At 51.8% G+C, this 18,610-nt stretch overlaps 1 protein-coding gene across 2 annotated transcripts in view; it reads right to left on the bottom strand.

Annotated features, from left to right (window-relative positions):
- Nucleotides 1–2,158: 2,158 nt before the first annotated feature.
- The window catches only part of PLEKHM1 (pleckstrin homology and RUN domain containing M1), a 39,819-nt gene continuing 23,367 nt past the window's right edge, over nucleotides 2,159–18,610 (bottom strand). For both annotated transcript variants that reach the window (XM_068263781.1, XM_068263780.1), the window contains exons 10-12: nucleotides 16,866–16,929; nucleotides 12,347–12,504; nucleotides 2,159–2,768 (exon numbers count right to left, since the gene is read on the bottom strand). In XM_068263781.1, coding sequence (XP_068119882.1) covers nucleotides 2,660–2,768; nucleotides 12,347–12,504; nucleotides 16,866–16,929 — 331 coding nt within the window. In that variant the 3' untranslated portion in view covers nucleotides 2,159–2,659. The remainder of the gene's footprint in view (nucleotides 2,769–12,346; nucleotides 12,505–16,865; nucleotides 16,930–18,610) is intronic.

Genomic DNA, 18,610 nt, shown 5'->3' with positions numbered 1-18,610 from the left:
ACACAGATCCCTGCCCCAACAAACAGCGACACACAGATCCCTACCCCGACAAACCGCGACACACACGCCGGTCCCTGCCCGACAACACAGCGACACATGCCGATCCCTGCCCCGACACATGCCGATCCCTGCTATGACAGAAAGCGAGACACACCGATCCCTGCCCCGACAAACAGCTACGCACACGCTGATCCCTGCCCTGACAAACAGCGACGAACACGCCGATCCTTGCACTGACAAACAGCGACACACACACACACCGATCCCTGCCCTGACAAACAGCGATGCACACACCGATCCCTGCCCCGACAAACAGTGAAGCACACATGCCGATCCCTGTCCTGACAAACAGTGACACTCACGCCGATCCCTGCCCCCAAAAATGCGACGCACATGCCGATCCCTGCCCTGACAAACAGCGACACACACACCAATCCCTGCCCCGATAAACAGCTACACACACACCGATCCCTGCCCCGACAAACAGTGACACACACCAATTCCAGCCCCGACAAACAGCGACACACACGCTGATCCCTGCCCCCAAAAAATGCGACGCACAGGCCAATCCCTGCCCGACAAACAGCGATGCACACACCGATCCCTGCCCCGACACACAGCGACGCACACACTGATCCTTAGCCTGACACACAGCGACGCACACACCGATCCCTGCCTCGACACACAGCGACGCGCACACACCGATCCCTGCCCCGACAGACAGCGACACACACACTTATACCTGCCCCAACAGTGACACACGCGCTGATCCCTGCCCTGACAAACAGCGACACATACGCCGATCTCTGCCCTAACAAACCACAACACACACGCCGATCCCTGCCCCGACCAACAGCGACACACACGCCGATCCCTGCCCCGACCAACAGCAACACATACACCAATCCCTGCCCCAACAGCGACGCACCCGCCGATGCTGCCCCGACAAACAGCGACGCACACGCTGATAATTGCCCCGACAGACAGCGACGCACACGCCGATCCCTGCCCCCAAAAAATGCGACGCACAGGCCGATCCCTACCCGACAAACAGAGATGCACACACCGTTCCCTGCCTCCAACACACAGCGACGCACACACCGATCCTTACCCTGACACACAGCGACGCACACACCGATCCCTGCCCCTACACACAGCGACGCGCACACACCGATCCCTGCCCCGACAAACAGCAACACACGCACCAATCCCTGCCCCAACAGCAACGCACCCGCCGATGCTGCCCCGACAAACAGCGACGCACACGCCGATCCTTGCCCCGACAGACAGCGACGCACACGCCGATCCCTGCTCTGACAGACAGCGACGCACAAGCAAATCCCTGCCCCGACAGACAGCGACACACACACTTATACCTGCCCCAACAGCGACACACGCGCTGATCCCTGCCCCGACCAACAGTGACACATACGCCGATCCCTGCCCCGACAGACAGCGACGCACACACCGATCCCTGCCCCGACAGACAGCGACGCACACGCCGATCCCTGCCCCGACAGACAGCGACGCACACGCCGATCCCTGCCCCGACAGACAGCGACGCACACGCCGATCCCTGCCCTGACAAACAGCGACACACATGCTGATCCCTGCCCCGACAGACAGCGACGCATACGCCGATCCCTGACCAGCAGTTGCAATACGAAGTATAGCAAGTCCCAGACCATCTTTACAATTCGCTCCAGAATTATAGATTGTTTGGCAAACCAATCCTTACAGGTATGAATGTGCAGTACTGCAAAGGTGGCCAGGGGCGTCACAGAGCGCACTGGGAATGTGTCCTTTTTCTGATCAGTGTGAGAAATGTGTCACTGGAAGTAACAGCCTACATAGGTGTATATAGTGACTAGGAGCAGACAGGTACACCACACTCACTCTCTGCTCTTGCCTCTGCACTGTATATAGTCATCAGGTGCAGCCAGGTACACCACACTCACTCTCTGCTCCTACCTAATCATAATTTTGTCTCTCACCAGATAAAAACTAGAGGAGCCTTTTATTTCCATGGTGTGCAGATACCAAAGCATTACTCTGATGAAGAGGCTCAGCTTTCGACCTATGAATATCCAGCACAGGTTAATATAGGAATGCAGTTACTTAAAAAAATAAAATGAAAAAAAAAAGAATGACACATTAGAAGACTCTATAGAAATATATTTCATGTAACAAAATCCTTATTTTCAGAAAAATAATCATAAATAAATCTATATGTGACTTTTCAGTTGCTAGTGAGTGAGAGTTACCTGAAGAGTAAAAAGCTTCTCTCTCTCACACACACAGAGTACGATGTGACTTGGCAATGACTGGTAGATTGATGGAAGACTATTAGCATGTAGACATGTATGAAGACACGCCAAGGCAGCTAGTGTTCATGTCTATGGAGAGATCTACATGTACTGGTCATCACCAGTAAATGGCTGCTCCTGAGGAGAAAGTAATCATCTGATTCTCCCCAATGTGATCGTCTATAGGACATAGTACAAAAACTTCCATAGGGTGTGGTGAGTATATACACCTCCTATATACAGGTATAAAGTGACAAGTGGCATCCAGGTCTTCTTCATTGCAGGAAACGGTCAGCTTCAGAGATGTGCAAATCACAAAAGTGAGACGAGGCCTACGACCAAGTTCAGGCAAGTCACACTTTCTCATCTGGATTCTGGTACTTCCTCCTCCGGACACAACGTGGACACTGGCTTTGCTTGTCTTTACAAGGAGTATGGAACACAGCTTTGCAAACGCCACACCTAGAAGACAATACAGAATGCCAAGAGGCCATCAGAATAAAATTGTTCTGCTGCAACGAATTCTAAAAACAACTCACTAGTCCAGGGGTAGGGAACCTATGGTTCGGGAGCCAGATGTGGCTCTTTTGATGGCTACATCTGGCTCACAGACAAATCATTAGGGGTTGATTCACTAATCTACATTGCTCAAGCAGCACAGCTTAGTGTGGCAGCACAAGTAAAATGCTACTGCTGTAGCATGCACTGCTAATTTACTCGCGCTCCCTGGATCCTGTCAGATCCATAGGCTTTGTAGGACGAGATCCCTGCATTTTGATTGGCCCAATAGGCTGCCTGTCACTTGACAGGCAGCCTATTGGGCCAAAGTTCGGGGATCTTATCCTACAGAGTGAATCAACCCACAATCAGCTAGCTAATTGTACAAGCTGTTAGTCGGTATTTCTCCTGTCTGGCTCTCTGAGAAATTGCTGATGTTGCTGAAACCCAAGAGAAGCTGAAGACGTGTCTGACACTTCCGCTGCCCAGAGGATCAACTATGTACACGTCACCATGGCAACAGGGACAGCTCTCTGCTGCGCATGCTCATTGTCGCAGTTTGAAACACATTATATGGCTCTCAGAGAGTTACATTTTAAAATATGTGGTGTTTATGGCTCGCTCAGCCAAAAAGGTTCCTGACCCCTGCACTAGTCAATGATGAACAGCCTCCACACTGGAGACCTTCAAGAACCATGGATGGTAAGCTCATCAGTTAGTCCTTCAGAATCAAAGGACAGAAGAACACCAAGACATCCAAAATCTTTAAAGTGAACCTCCGGACTAAAAATCGACTCAGCAGCACTGAAAAGGCTTGGTGTCTCTTTAACAGTTTCACAGCTTAAGAACTTTGTTTCTCTTATACAAGCCTCATTTTTAGCTGCACAGAAGAAAACTGCCCGGGCTTTTTTCCCCTGATGCTGTGCAAAGCATGATAGGATTTCTGATTTTGTTGTTCTCGTTCTGCTGTTTTGGTGCAATTTTTTTTTTTTACATTTTGAATTTGACATTTGAAGCCTAGGATGTGCAGCTGGGAGGGGTGATCAGGACACAGGACAGTTGGAACTGTGTCTCCTGCTCCTTGTCACCTCCTTTCAACCAAAAAGATGGCTGCCCCATGACAAAGATGGCAGCCCCCATGAATCACAAACATTTGCCTGTTCTTTTAAAACAGGGTGGGTAAAAAATTATATTACCTATCTATTCTAATTAACATAACTAATGTAACTTAATGACAGTATGTTTGTTTAGGGTGAAGTTCCCCTTTAACCAACAGATTCGACAGTCACACAGGCTTCCAGGATTTATTGATGGAGAGCCCCTCACTGACATCTTAAGAGACCCACAACATTTAGAAATGCAACTCTATAGACCCCCTGAATGGGGAGCTCCCAGCCCACTGAAAGTCCCTGAACAGGGAGTAGCCACTTTCTTCAGTGTGCTTGGAAGGGGGTGCCCTAGTGCCCTGATGATCACTGGATAGGGAGGCCCTAGTTCTTAGAAGGTCTGTGATTGGCTGAATTTAATAGACCCAGAGCCGTATTTACAGCTCAGGAGCCTGTGGGCATAGGCGTTCTGGTGCTTTAAACTCCCCCCCCCCCCCCAATATTAGGTAGGCTTCCCTTATCCCTTCTAGGTAGCCAGATTTTCCCCAGTATTTGAAAAACCCATTAATCTAGGCAGTAGATGTGCCCCTCCTCAAGCATAGGGAGCCATATGTGCCCCCACCCCAGAATTAACTAACTCCCCCCCCCCCCCCCCCCCCAGAAGGTAGGGGGATATTTGAGGAGGGGAGCTGCCTCTCCTACACAAGGAGCCTGTAGGCACGGGCCTACAGTGCCTTATATTAAATCCGGCCCTGAATAGACCCATATTTAAGCAGAATGTTGACATTTACCATATTTTTCGGACTATAAGACGCTCCGGACCATAAGACGCACCTAGGTTTAGAGGGCAAAAAACAAGGAAAAAAATTACCGGTATTCTAAACTTGGTGCGTCCATGGTGCAGGGGCATCTTATAGACCTTCACCCCCCCAATTATGTTCCCCTTGTGCCCTCCCTGTACCTCTTCTGTCCCCTGTATCCCTTTGTTCAGTGTCCCCCTGTGTTCTCATTCCCCATCCTATGCCTTGTCTCTGTCCCCATGTACCCATCCATGTCTGCCTCCCTGTATCTGTTCCCCTGTGTCTTTTGCCCCCCTTTGTCCTTGTCCCTCCTGTCTTCCAAAGTCCCCCTTCCTTTGCCTTGTCTCTGTCCCTGGTGTGCTTCTCAATGTTTGCCTCACTTTGTTCCCCTGAATCTTCTGTCTCCCTGCATCCTCCTCTCTTCTTTCCTCAATGTCCTGCCGCCCTTCCTATGCCCGTCTCTGTCCATGTCTTTCTCCATGTGTCTTCCGTCCTCATGTGTTGCGTCGTGTCCCTCCTGTCCTCGATGTCCTGTCGCCCTTCCTATGCCATCTCTTTACCGATGCGCATGTCTTCAGTCCTCCCGTGTCCTCCTCCCTCCTGTCCGTGTCCCCCTTTCTATGCCATCCAATGTGCATACACACCTAGCAGCCGGGTGCTCACCTCTTATGCATCCCACTGCCGAAGCCATACGCATCCAGCAGCCGCGTGCTTGCGTCCGATGTAATGACAGAGCAAACCACCAATAAGGCGGGGGGCGCTGCTCCAGACCGCCAATCACAGCCCTCACTGCTCCCTGCTTTGTCCCGCCGGCGAGACTATCGCGTCCTATTAAATAGCGAGCAGGGAGCAGTGAGGGCTGTGATTGGCGGTCTGGGGCAGCGCCCCCCGCCTGATTGGTGGTTTGCTCTGTCATTACATCGGACGCAAGCACGCGGCTGCTGGATGCGTATGGCTTCGGCAGTGGGATGCATAAGAGGTGAGCACCCGGCTGCTATGTGTGTATGGGCATCGGATGGCATAGAAAGGGGGACACGGACAGGAGGGAGGAGGAGGACTGAAGACATGCGCATCGGTAAAGAGATGGCATAGGAAGGACGACAGGACACAACACACGGGACTGAAGATACAGGGAGGCAGACATGGAGGGCACAGGGACAGAGACGGGCATAGAAAGGGGGACACGGACAATCAGACATCCAACATCAAAGGAATGGAGGGATGACTGAAGACCCAGAGGAAGTGAGGCAGAAAAGGAGGAGCACACAGGGATACACTGATGGAGGACACAGGGGGAACAGACACGGCACATTCGGACTATAAGACGCACTGATTTTTTCGCCCAAATTTTAGAGGAGAAAAAGTGCGTCTTATAGTCCGAAAAATACGGTAAATAAAACAGAAATATAAAAAAGAAACCACTGCAAAGCACCAGATGTCACAGCACCAGAATTAACTGCTTTGTGGAAACTGGTGGAGTTGGCGCATCATCCTAATTATTTTAGGTACCGCGCTTCCAGACTTAGCGGCCGATGCTTTGGTTGGGTAAAGGTTAACTCTGGGTTGCTGATACTAGTCAGGATACTGAAATTATGGACAGGAAGTAAGCAATGGTTAGGATGCTAAAATTAAGGACAGGAGGTAAGTAATGGTTAGGATGCTGAAATTAAGGACAGGAAATGATGCTGAAATTAAGGACAGGAGGTAAGTAATGGTTAGGATGCTAAAATTAAGGACAGGAGGCAAGTAATGGTTAGGATGCTAAAATTAAGGACAAGAGGTAAGTAGTCATTAGGATGCTAAAATTAAGAACAGGAGGTAAGTAATGGTTAGGATGCTGAAATTAAGGACAGGAGGTAAGTAATGGTTAGGATGCCGAAATTAAGGACAGTAGGTAAGTAATGGTTAGGATGCTAAAATTAAGGACAGGAGGCAAGTGATGGTTAGGATGCTAAAATGAAGGACAAGAGGTAAGTAGTGGTTAGGTTGCTAAAATTAAGAACAGGAGGTAAGTAATGGTTAGGATGCTAAAATTAAGGACAGGAGGCAAGCAATGGTTAGGATTCTGAAATTAAGGACAGGAGGTAAGTAATGGTTAGGATGCTGAAATTAAGGACAGGAGGTAAGTAATGGTTAGGATGCTGAAATTAAGGACAGGAGGTAAGTAGTTAGGATGCTGAAATTAAGAACAGGAGGGTAAGTAGTGGTTAGGATGCTGAAATTAAGGACAGGAGGTAAGTAGTGGTTAGGATGCTGAAATTAAGAACAGGAGGGTAAGTAGTGGTTAGGATGCTGAAATTAAGGACAGGAGGGTAAGTAGTTGTTAGGATGCTGAAATTAAGGACAGGAGGTAAGTAGTGGTTAGGATGCTGAAATTAAGGACAGGAGGTAAGTAGTTGTTAGGATGCTGAAATTAAGGACAGGAGGTAAGTAGTTGTTAGGATGCTGAAATTAAGAACAGGAGGGTAAGTAGTGGTTAGGATGCTGAAATTAAGGACAGGAGGTAAGTAGTTGTTAGGATGCTGAAATTAAGAACAGGAGGGTAAGTAGTGGTTAGGATGCTGAAATTAAGAACAGGGGGGTAAGTAGTTGTTAGGATGCTGAAATTAAGGACAGGAGGGCAAGTAGTGGTTAGGATGCTGAAATTAAGGACAGGAGGTAAGTAGTGGTTAGGATTATTGGTTAGGGTTAGGCACTGCATTGCTCCCGTGCTGAGAGTTGCTGCCCTCCCCAGTTTCCTTCCCCTCATTTGTTACAAGACAGAGGAGGAGGATTGCAGCTAAGCACTTTATTTATGGTTCTTTTACAGCTTTATCTACAGTATTATATGTTTAAATGCTCATTTTCTTTGGATTCATGGCAACACTCCATTGTACTTATGTAAACACAGAGTAGAGAGGAATGAAACCATTACCCTAGAACCCTTTATGTGTGCAATCATTGTAAGTGAAGTAGCCACCACTTCTGAGTTTTATGAAGGTAATCTCTCATGATGTTCAGGGGCTAAATAGTCCCACAAAGAGGGTAATAGGTCTGAAATGCTATACACCCCAAAATCCAGACATATTAAAGAGACTCTGTAACGACAAAAAGATCCCCTGGGGGGTACTCACCTCGGGTGGGGGAAGCCTCAGGATCCTAATGAGGCTTCCCACGCCGTCCTCTGTCCCACGGAGGTCTCGCTGCAGCCCTCCGAACAGCCGGCGACTGTGCCGACTGTTCAATTCAATATTTACCTTTGCAGGCTCCAGCGGGGGCGCTGTGGCTGCTTTCGCTCCGAAGGAGGCGGAAATACCCGATCTCAGTCGGGTCCGCTCTACTGCGCAGGCGCCGGAGACTTGCGCCTGCGCAGTAGAGCGGACCCGACTGAGATCGGGTATTTCCGCCTCCTTCGGAGTGAAAGCAGCCAGAGCGCCTGCGCAGGAGCCTGCAAAGGTAAATATTACGTCACCGCTGTACGGAGGGCTACAGCGAGACCCCCGAGGGACGGCAGACGGCGTGGGAAGCCTCATTAGGATCCTGAGGCTTCCCCCATCCGAGGTGAGTACCCCCCAGGGGACGTTTTAACGTTACAGATTCTCTTTAAAGAGACTCTGAAGCCTCCCAAAAAAACCTGTAGAGTCTTCTTAATGTCCTACATGAAACGCTGCATCCCCGCAGCTGAACACTCAGTTATCACCCCAAACTCCCAGGGCAAAAATCCACGACTTTCCAGGTCGTGGATTTTGCTGCCCGCAGGAGGCGGAACTTTGGGCTCTAGCTCTGACTCCATTTGCGTCAATGTGCACGGATCGCCGCCTCTCCCCGCCCTCTCAGTGAAAGAAGAGAGAGGGGCGGGGAGAGGCAGAGATCCGCGCAGATTGACGTTAGTAGAGGCAGAGCTACTGCACAAAGCAACTTATACTGGGGCACCTATACCTGGCCAACTTATACAGGGGGCACCTATACCTGGCCAACTTATACTGGGGGCACCTATACCTGGCCAACATATACTGGGGCCACCTATACCTGGCCAACTTATACTGGGGCCACCTATACCTGGCCAACTTATACTGGGGCCACCTATACCTGGCCAACTTATACTGGGGGCACCTATACCTGGCCAACATATACTGGGGCCACCTATACCTGGCCAACTTATACTGGGGCCACCTATACCTGGCCAACTTATACTGGGGCACCTATACCTGGCCATCTTATACCGGGGGCACCTATACCTGGCCAACTTATACTGGGGGCACCTATACCTGGCCAACATATACTGGGGGCACGTATACCTGGCCAACATATACTGGGGCCACCTATAAATGGCCAACTTATACTGGGGGGCACCTATACCTGGCCAACTTATACTGGGGGCACCTATACCTGGCTTCTTATACTGGGGCCACCTATACCTGGCCAACTTATACTGGGGCCACCTATACCTGGCCAACTTATACTGGGGCCACCTATACCTGGCCAACTTATACTGGGGCCACCTATACCTGGCCAACATATACTGGGGGCACCTATACCTGGCCAACATATACTGGGGCCACCTATACCTGGCCAACTTATACTGGGGGCACCTATACCTGGCCAACTTATACTGGGGGCACCTATAACTGGCCAACTTATACTGGGGGCACCTATACCTGGCCAACTTATACTGGGGCCACCTATACCTGGCCAACTTATACTGGGGCACCTATACCTGGCCAACTTATACTGGGGGCACCTATACCTGGCCAACTTATACTGGGGGCACCTATACCTGGCCAACATATACTGGGGCCACCTATACCTGGCCAACATATACTGGGGCCACCTATACCTGGCCAACTTATACTGGGGCCACCTATACCTGGCCAACTTATACTGGGGCACCTATACCTGGCCAACTTATACTGGGGGCACCTATACCTGGCCAACTTATACTGGGGGCACCTATACCTGGCCAACTTATACTGGGGGCACCTATACCTGGCCAACTTATACTGGGGGCACCTATACCTGGCCAACTTATACTGGGGGCACCTATACCTGGCTTCTTATACTGGGGCCACATATACCTGGCCAACTTATACTGGGGCCACCTATACCTGGCCAACTTATACTGGGGGCACCTATACCTGGCCAACTTATACTGAGGGCACCTATACCTGGCCAACTTATACTGAGGGCACCTATACCTGGCCAACTTATACTGGGGGCACCTATACCTGGCTTCTTATACTGGGGCCACCTATACCTGGCCAACTTATACTGGGGGGCACCTATACCTGGCCAACTTATACTGGGGGCACCTATACCTGGCCAACTTATACTGGGGGCACCTATAACTGGCCAACTTATACTGGGGGCACCTATACCTGGCCAACTTATACTGGGGGCACCTATACCTGGCCAACTTATACTGGGGCACCTATACCTGGCCAACTTATACTGGGGCACCTATACCTGGCCAACTTATACTGGGGGCACCTATACCTGGCCAACTTATACTGGGGGCACCTATACCTGGCCAACATATACTGGGGCCACCTATACCTGGCCAACATATACTGGGGCCACCTATACCTGGCCAACTTATACTGGGGCCACCTATACCTGGCCAACTTATACTGGGGCACCTATACCTGGCCAACTTATACTGGGGGCACCTATACCTGGCCAACTTATACTGGGGGCACCTATACCTGGCCAACTTATACTGGGGGCACCTATACCTGGCCAACTTATACTGGGGGCACCTATACCTGGCCAACTTATACTGGGGGCACCTATACCTGGCTTCTTATACTGGGGCCACATATACCTGGCCAACTTATACTGGGGCCACCTATACCTGGCCAACTTATACTGGGGGCACCTATACCTGGCCAACTTATACTGAGGGCACCTATACCTGGCCAACTTATACTGAGGGCACCTATACCTGGCCAACTTATACTGGGGGCACCTATACCTGGCTTCTTATACTGGGGCCACCTATACCTGGCCAACTTATACTGGGGGGCACCTATACCTGGCCAACTTATACTGGGGGCACCTATACCTGGCCAACTTATACTGGGGGCACCTATAACTGGCCAACTTATACTGGGGGCACCTATACCTGGCCAACTTATACTGGGGGCACCTATACCTGGCCAACTTATACTGGGGCACCTATACCTGGCCAACTTATACTGGGGCACCTATACCTGGCCAACTTATACTGGGGGCACCTATACCTGGCCAACTTACACTGGGGGCCACCTATACCTGGCCAACATATACTGGGGCCACCTATACCTGGCCAACTTATACTGGGGGGCACCTATACCTGGCCAACTTATACTGGGGGCACCTATAACTGACCAACTTATACTGGGGGCACCTATACCTGGCCAACTTACACTGGGGGCACCTATACCTGGCCAACTTACACTGGGGGCACCTATACCTGGCCAACTTATACCGGGGGCACCTATACCTGGCCAACTTATACCGGGGGCACCTATACCTGGCCAACTTATACCGGGGGCACCTATACCTGGCCAACTTATACCGGGGGCACCTATACCTGGCCAACTTATACCGGGGGCACCTATACCTGGCCAACTTATACTGGGGGCACCTATACCTGGCCAACTTATACTGGGGCCACCTATACCTTGCCAACTTATACTGGGGGCACCTATACCTGGCCAACTTATACTGGGGGCACCTATACCTGGCCAACTTATACAGGGGGCACCTATACCTGGCCAACTTATACAGGGGGCACCTATACCTGGCCAACTTATACTGGGGCCACCTATACCTGGCTTCTTATACTGGGGCACCTATACCTGACCAACTTATACTGGGGGCACCTATACCTGACCAACTTATACTGGGGGCACCTATACCTGGCCAACTTATACTGGGGGCACCTATACCTGGCCAACTTATACTGGGGGCACCTATACCTGGCTTCTTATACTGGGGCACCTATACCTGACGAACTTATACTGGGGGCACCTATACCTGGCCAACTTATACTGGGGGCACCTATACCTGGCTTCTTATACAGGAGATACCTGTACATAACGACCTATACTGGGCGCACCTGTACCTGGCTTCTTATACAGGAGGTACCTATACCTAGCTACCTATACTGAGGGTGTCGGGCGCTGCAGAATTATTCTGGGTGGAACCAGCACTGAACATAGACTGGTTTATTTTATGTAGATTGATAAGGTTTCCCAATAGGAGGATAGGGTGTTAAAGAGAACAATTTATCAACCTGAAAGAGAACTGAACTGAGAGACATGGGGAGGCTGCCATCCCTCCCTTATAAACTATGCCAGTTGCCTAGCTATATTGTGGAGCTTTGCGTATGAGTCCGAGCCCTGGAACAAGCATGCAACGAGCGGAGTCACAGAATCTGATCTGCTGCTCATTCTGGGCCAGTGACTCCTAGTATCAGAGGGAAAGCATCAGCACAGAAGCCAGGAAACCAGCATTGTTTATTAGCGAATTTACATAGCAGCCTCCATATTCCTCTCACTTGGACTCCTTCCTCTGCTCAGCAGCAGTAATGCCTATACAGAACATTCTGCCCTCGTTCTCCATCCATTCACACTGGAGACATTCTGGATAAATGGATGAGGGGAAGCAGGCTTACCTGGTGGTGGTCTCCAGCTGAAAAGGGTATATGATGTCATCAGCATTACAGATCTGACAGATGAAGCCCCGCTGGCTGCAGACATCACACTGCAAGACGTGACTGCCGGCCAATGCCACAGCCGACTGAAGGAAGCTCACAAAGACCCCATCGCCAATCTGCAACAGAGAACAGCATTGACCACATCTGACACCACACAGGCAGGAATGTATATACACACACACACACACACACACACACACACCTGAGAGACCCCATCGCCAATCTGCAACAGAGAACAGCATTGACCAGATCTGACACCACACAGGCGGGCATGTACACGCATGCTCACGCACATACATACAGCCAACTGAAAGACCCCATCGCCAATCTGCAACAGAAAAACACACACTTTGTTCCTCTACATTCCAAATGTTGTAAGCTTGTAGAGAAAGAAAATACAAATATATGGTCCCTTCTCTATAAACACAACAGTCCCATCCCTCTACACCTGCCACACAACAGTCCCATCCCTCGACACCTGCCACACAACAGTCCCATCCCTCGACGCCTGCCACACAACAGTCCCATCCCTCTACGCCTGCCACACAACAGTCCCATCCCTCTACGCCTGCCACACAACAGTCCCATCCCTCTACGCCTGCCACCCAACAGTCCCATCCCTCTACACCTGCCACACAACAGTCCCATCCCTCGACACCTGCCACACAACAGTCCCATCCCTCGACGCCTGCCACACAACAGTCCCATCCCTCGACGCCTGCCACACAACAGTCCCATCCCTCTACGCCTGCCACACAACAGTCCCATCCCTCTACGCCTGCCACCCAACAGTCCCATCCCTCTACGCCTGCCACCCAACAGTCCCATCCCTCTACGCCTGCCACCCAACAGTCCCATCCCTCTACGCCTGCCACCCAACAGTCCCATCCCTCTACGCCTGCCACCCAACAGTCCCATCCCTCTACGCCTGCCACCCAACAGTCCCATCCCTCTACGCCTGCCACCCAACAGTCCCATCCCTCTACGCCTGCCACCCAACAGTCCCATCCCTCTACGCCTGCCACCCAACAGTCCCATCCCTCTACGCCTGCCACCCAACAGTCCCATCCCTCTACGCCTGCCACCCAACAGTCCCATCCCTCTACGCCTGCCACCCAACAGTCCCATCCCTCTACGCCTGCCACCCAACAGTCCCATCCCTCTACGCCTGCCACCCAACAGTCCCATCCCTCTACGCCTGCCACCCAACAGTCCCATCCCTCTACGCCTGCCACCCAACAGTCCCATCCCTCTACGCCTGCCACCCAACAGTCCCATCCCTCTACGCCTGCCACCCAACAGTCCCATCCCTCTACGCCTGCCACCCAACAGTCCCATCCCTCTACACCTGCCACCCAACAGTCCCATCCCTCTACACCTGCCACCCAACAGTCCCATCCCTCTACGCCTGCCACCCAACAGTCCCATCCCTCTACGCCTGCCACCCAACAGTCCCATCCCTCTACGCCTGCCACCCAACAGTCCCATCCCTCTACACCTGCCACCCAACAGTCCCATCCCTCTACACCTGCCACCCAACAGTCCCATCCCTCTACACCTGCCACCCAACAGTCCCATCCCTCTACACCTGCCACCCAACAGTCCCATCCCTCTACACCTGCCACCCAACAGTCCCATCCCTCTACACCTGCCACCCAACAGTCCCATCCCTCTACACCTGCCACCCAACAGTCCCATCCCTCTACACCTGCCACCCAACAGTCCCATCCCTCTACACCTGCCACCCAACAGTCCCATCCCTCTACACCTGCCACCCAACAGTCCCATCCCTCTACACCTGCCACCCAACAGTCCCATCCCTCTACACCTGCCACCCAACAGTCCCATCCCTCTACACCTGCCACCCAACAGTCCCATCCCTCTACACCTGCCACCCAACAGTCCCATCCCTCTACACCTGCCACCCAACAGTCCCATCCCTCTACACCTGCCGCACAACAGTCCCATCCCTCTACACCTGCCGCACAACAGTCCCATCCCTCTACACCTGCCGCACAACAGTCCCATCCACCTACACCTGCCACCCAACAGTCCCATCCACCTACACCTGCCACCCAACAGTCCCATCCCTCTACACCTGCCACACAACAGTCCCATCCCTTTACACCTACCACACAACCACCCCATCCCTCTACACCTACCACACAACCACCCCATCCCTCTACACCTGCCGCACAACAGTCCCATCCCTCTACACCTGCCGCACAACAGTCCCATCCCTCTACACCTGCCACACAACAGTCCCATCCACCTACACCTGCCACACAACAGTCCCATCCCTCTACACCTGCCACACAACAGTCCCATCCACCTACACCTTCCACACAACAGTCCCATCCCTCTACACCTGCCACACAACAGTCCCATCCCTCTACACCTGCCACCCAACAGTCCCATCCCTCTACACCTGCCACCCAACAGTCCCATCCCTCTACACCTGCCACCCAACAGTCCCATCCCTCTACACCTGCCACCCAACAGTCCCATCCCTCTACACCTGCCACCCAACAGTCCCATCCCTCTACACCTGCCACCCAACAGTCCCATCCCTCTACACCTGCCACCCAACAGTCCCATCCCTCTACGCCTGCCACCCAACAGTCCCATCCCTCTACGCCTGCCACCCAACAGTCCCATCCCTCTACGCCTGCCACCCAACAGTCCCATCCCTCTACGCCTGCCACCCAACAGTCCCATCCCTCTACGCCTGCCACCCAACAGTCCCATCCCTCTACGCCTGCCACCTAACAGTCCCATCCCTCTACACCTGCCACCCAACAGTCCCATCCCTCTACACCTGCCACCCAACAGTCCCATCCCTCTACACCTGCCACCCAACAGTCCCATCCCTCTACACCTGCCACCCAACAGTCCCATCCCTCTACACCTGCCGCACAACAGTCCCATCCCTCTACACCTGCCGCACAACAGTCCCATCCACCTACACCTGCCACCCAACAGTCCCATCCCTCTACACCTGCCACACAACAGTCCCATCCCTTTACACCTACCACACAACCACCCCATCCCTCTACACCTACCACACAACCACCCCATCCCTCTACACCTACCACACAACCACCCCATCCCTCTACACCTGCCGCACAACAGTCCCATCCCTCTACACCTGCCGCACAACAGTCCCATCCCTCTACACCTGCCACACAACAGTCCCATCCACCTACACCTGCCACACAACAGTCCCATCCCTCTACACCTGCCACACAACAGTCCCATCCACCTACACCTTCCACACAACAGTCCCATCCCTCTACACCTGCCACACAACAGTCCCATCCCTCTACACCTGCCACACAACAGTCCCATCCCTCTACACCTGCCACACAACAGTCCTATCCCTCTACACCTGCCACACAACAGTCCTATCCCTCTACACCTGCCACACAACAGTCCTATCCCTCTACACCTGCCACACAACAGTCCCATCCCTCTACACCTGCCACACAACAGTCCCATCCCTCTACACCTGCCACACAACAGTCCCATCCCTCTACACCTGCCACACAACAGTCCCATCCCTCTACACCTGCCACACAACAGTCCCATCCCTCTACACCTGCCACACAACAGTCCCATCCCTCTACACCTGCCACACAACAGTCCCATCCCTCTACACCTGCCACACAACAGTCCCATCCCTCTACACCTGCCACACAACAGTCCCATCCCTCTACACCTGCCACACAACAGTCCCATCCCTCTACGCCTGCCACACAACAGTCTCATCCCTCTACACCTGCCACACAACAGTCCCATCCCTCTACACCTGCCACACAACAGTCCCATCCCTCTACACCTGCCACACAACAGTCCCATCCCTCTACACCTGCCACACAACAGTCCCATCCCTCTACACCTGCCACACAACAGTCCCATCCCTCGACACCTGCCACACAACAGTCCCATCCCTCGACACCTGCCACACAACAGTCCCATCCCTCTACGCCTGCCACACAACAGTCCCATCCCTCTACGCCTGCCACACAACAGTCCCATCCCTCTACGCCTGCCACACAACAGTCCCATCCCTCTACGCCTGCCACACAACAGTCCCATCCCTCTACGCCTGCCACACAACAGTCCCATCCCTCTACGCCTGCCACACAACAGTCCCATCCCTCTACGCCTGCCACACAAAAGTTCTATCCCTCTACACCTGCCACACAACAGTCCCATCCCTCTACGCCTGCCACCCAACAGTCCCATCCCTCTACGCCTGCCACCCAACAGTCCCATCAATCCACTCCTGCCACACAACAGTCCCATCCCTCTACACCTGCCACACAACAGTCCCATCCCTCTACACCTGCTACACAACAGTCCCCCCGGAGCCCCTCCTACCCCCCAACCTGACCCAAGAGCTCTTCCTACCCCTCCAACACTGACCCAGGAACCGAATTTACCCCCATCACTGTCCACCTCTACTATACAATACCTGGAAAAGGTCCCGGACGCTGTATGTATGAGCACACTCCAGCAGGTACGTCCGCTGCTCCAGGCTGCATGAGAAAGAAAAGCCAATGAGAAGAGCAGGGATCTTACAATAACCCACATCCTCAGCTGTTATTTGAAATACTGCAGAAAAATGTAGACATGACTTAAGAAACCTGCTGTAATAAGAGGTCAACACAGCTGAGAATGAGTTATTCAGAAAGTGACAGAGCAGGAAAAGACTGGCTCTAATGATAAAAGGGAAACAAAAACACCCACATACCCAAATACTGCATAAGCACCCACAAGATATAGCCAATGTCTTGAATCTTTATATAATCTACAACATGTAAAACGTTTCCACACATTTTGATCAAACCCTTAACAGATGCATTAGACGAAGTTGCCAATACTGGCATGTTCCCGAACGAATCTCTTATTGCCAACATTACCAACCTTCACAAACCTGGCAAATACCTAACAGAGGCAAGCAGCTATAGGCCAATATTGTTTCCGAATACAGACCTCAAATGCTTTGCTAAGCAGATAGAAAATAGGCTGCACCTTTCATTACCCACCATGTTACACCGCGACCAGACAGGGTCCATCACAGGCAGTCCCTGATGACAGCACACATAGGGTCTTCGCTTTACCGCACCATGTGGAGTCCTGTCCAGTACCTTCTCTTCTCCTGAGAAGGCAGCCCCCCTCATTACCCACCATGATACACCGCGACCAGACAGGGTCCGTCACATGCAGTCACTGATGACAGCACACATAGGGTCTTGGCTTTACAGCACCACGTGGAGTTCTGTCCAGCGCCTTCTCTCTTCATGTCCTTGGATGCGGAGAAGGCGTTCAACAGGGTCCACTGGCTTTACTTGCAAGAGGTGCTCTCTAAATTTGGCATAAAAGGCCTCTTGTCGCCGGCAATGCTCTCTGTATTCACACCGAGGCCATAGTATCCACTTCTGGCATACAATCTACCATCACTAATGGTATGAGTCAGGGATGCCCCCTTTCACCTCTCATAATTATCTTACTATTAGAACCCCTAGCTCAAAGATTTAGACTCTGCCCAAATTATGAGTATTACCACAGGCAAGTACAAACCCAAAATCAAACCTTTTGCCAATGATACTACGCTCTCAGTCCAAGATCCTCTCAAATCCATGCCGGCAATTAAAAGTGAACTGGCCTTATTCTCAAAAATGTCCTATTATAAACTAAATGAAAAAAAATCCTATATCTTCCCTATGAACTTCACACATCATTACACTTCAAAAAAAAAATTAGCCCTTTTCCTGGTGTAAAAAAGTACCTGGGAAGGGAATATACTTAGCTTCTTCTACAAGGTAACTTTTCACAGAGAACTATGCTCCTTGGTTGATTACATTGCCCTATAGACTTCAAGAACTGCATAAACTAGAATGCCCCTGCCTAGGTCGGGTAGCTGCATTTAAAATGGTCACAATGCTTTTGTATTTATTTACCCATTGCAGTACCAGCATCCTTCCTCAAAATACAAATTCAAATAAATATGTTTGGTCTTTTAAAAAACCCTGGCTGCCCAACCCAAAAACCCTGGCTGCCCAACCCAAAAACCCTGGCTGCCCAACCCAAAAACCCTGGCTGCCCAACCCAAAAACCCTGCATCTCCAACCAAAAACCCTGGCTGCCCAACCCAAAAACCCTGGCTGCCCAACCCAAAAACCCTGGCTGCCCAACCCAAAAACCCTGCATCTCCAA

The sequence above is a fragment of the Hyperolius riggenbachi genome, chromosome 12, assembly GCF_040937935.1.
Source record: "Hyperolius riggenbachi isolate aHypRig1 chromosome 12, aHypRig1.pri, whole genome shotgun sequence".
NCBI lineage: Eukaryota > Metazoa > Chordata > Amphibia > Anura > Hyperoliidae > Hyperolius > Hyperolius riggenbachi.
Note: the sequence above shows the minus strand (reverse complement) of the source record. Positions and strands in the feature narration are given on the sequence as shown.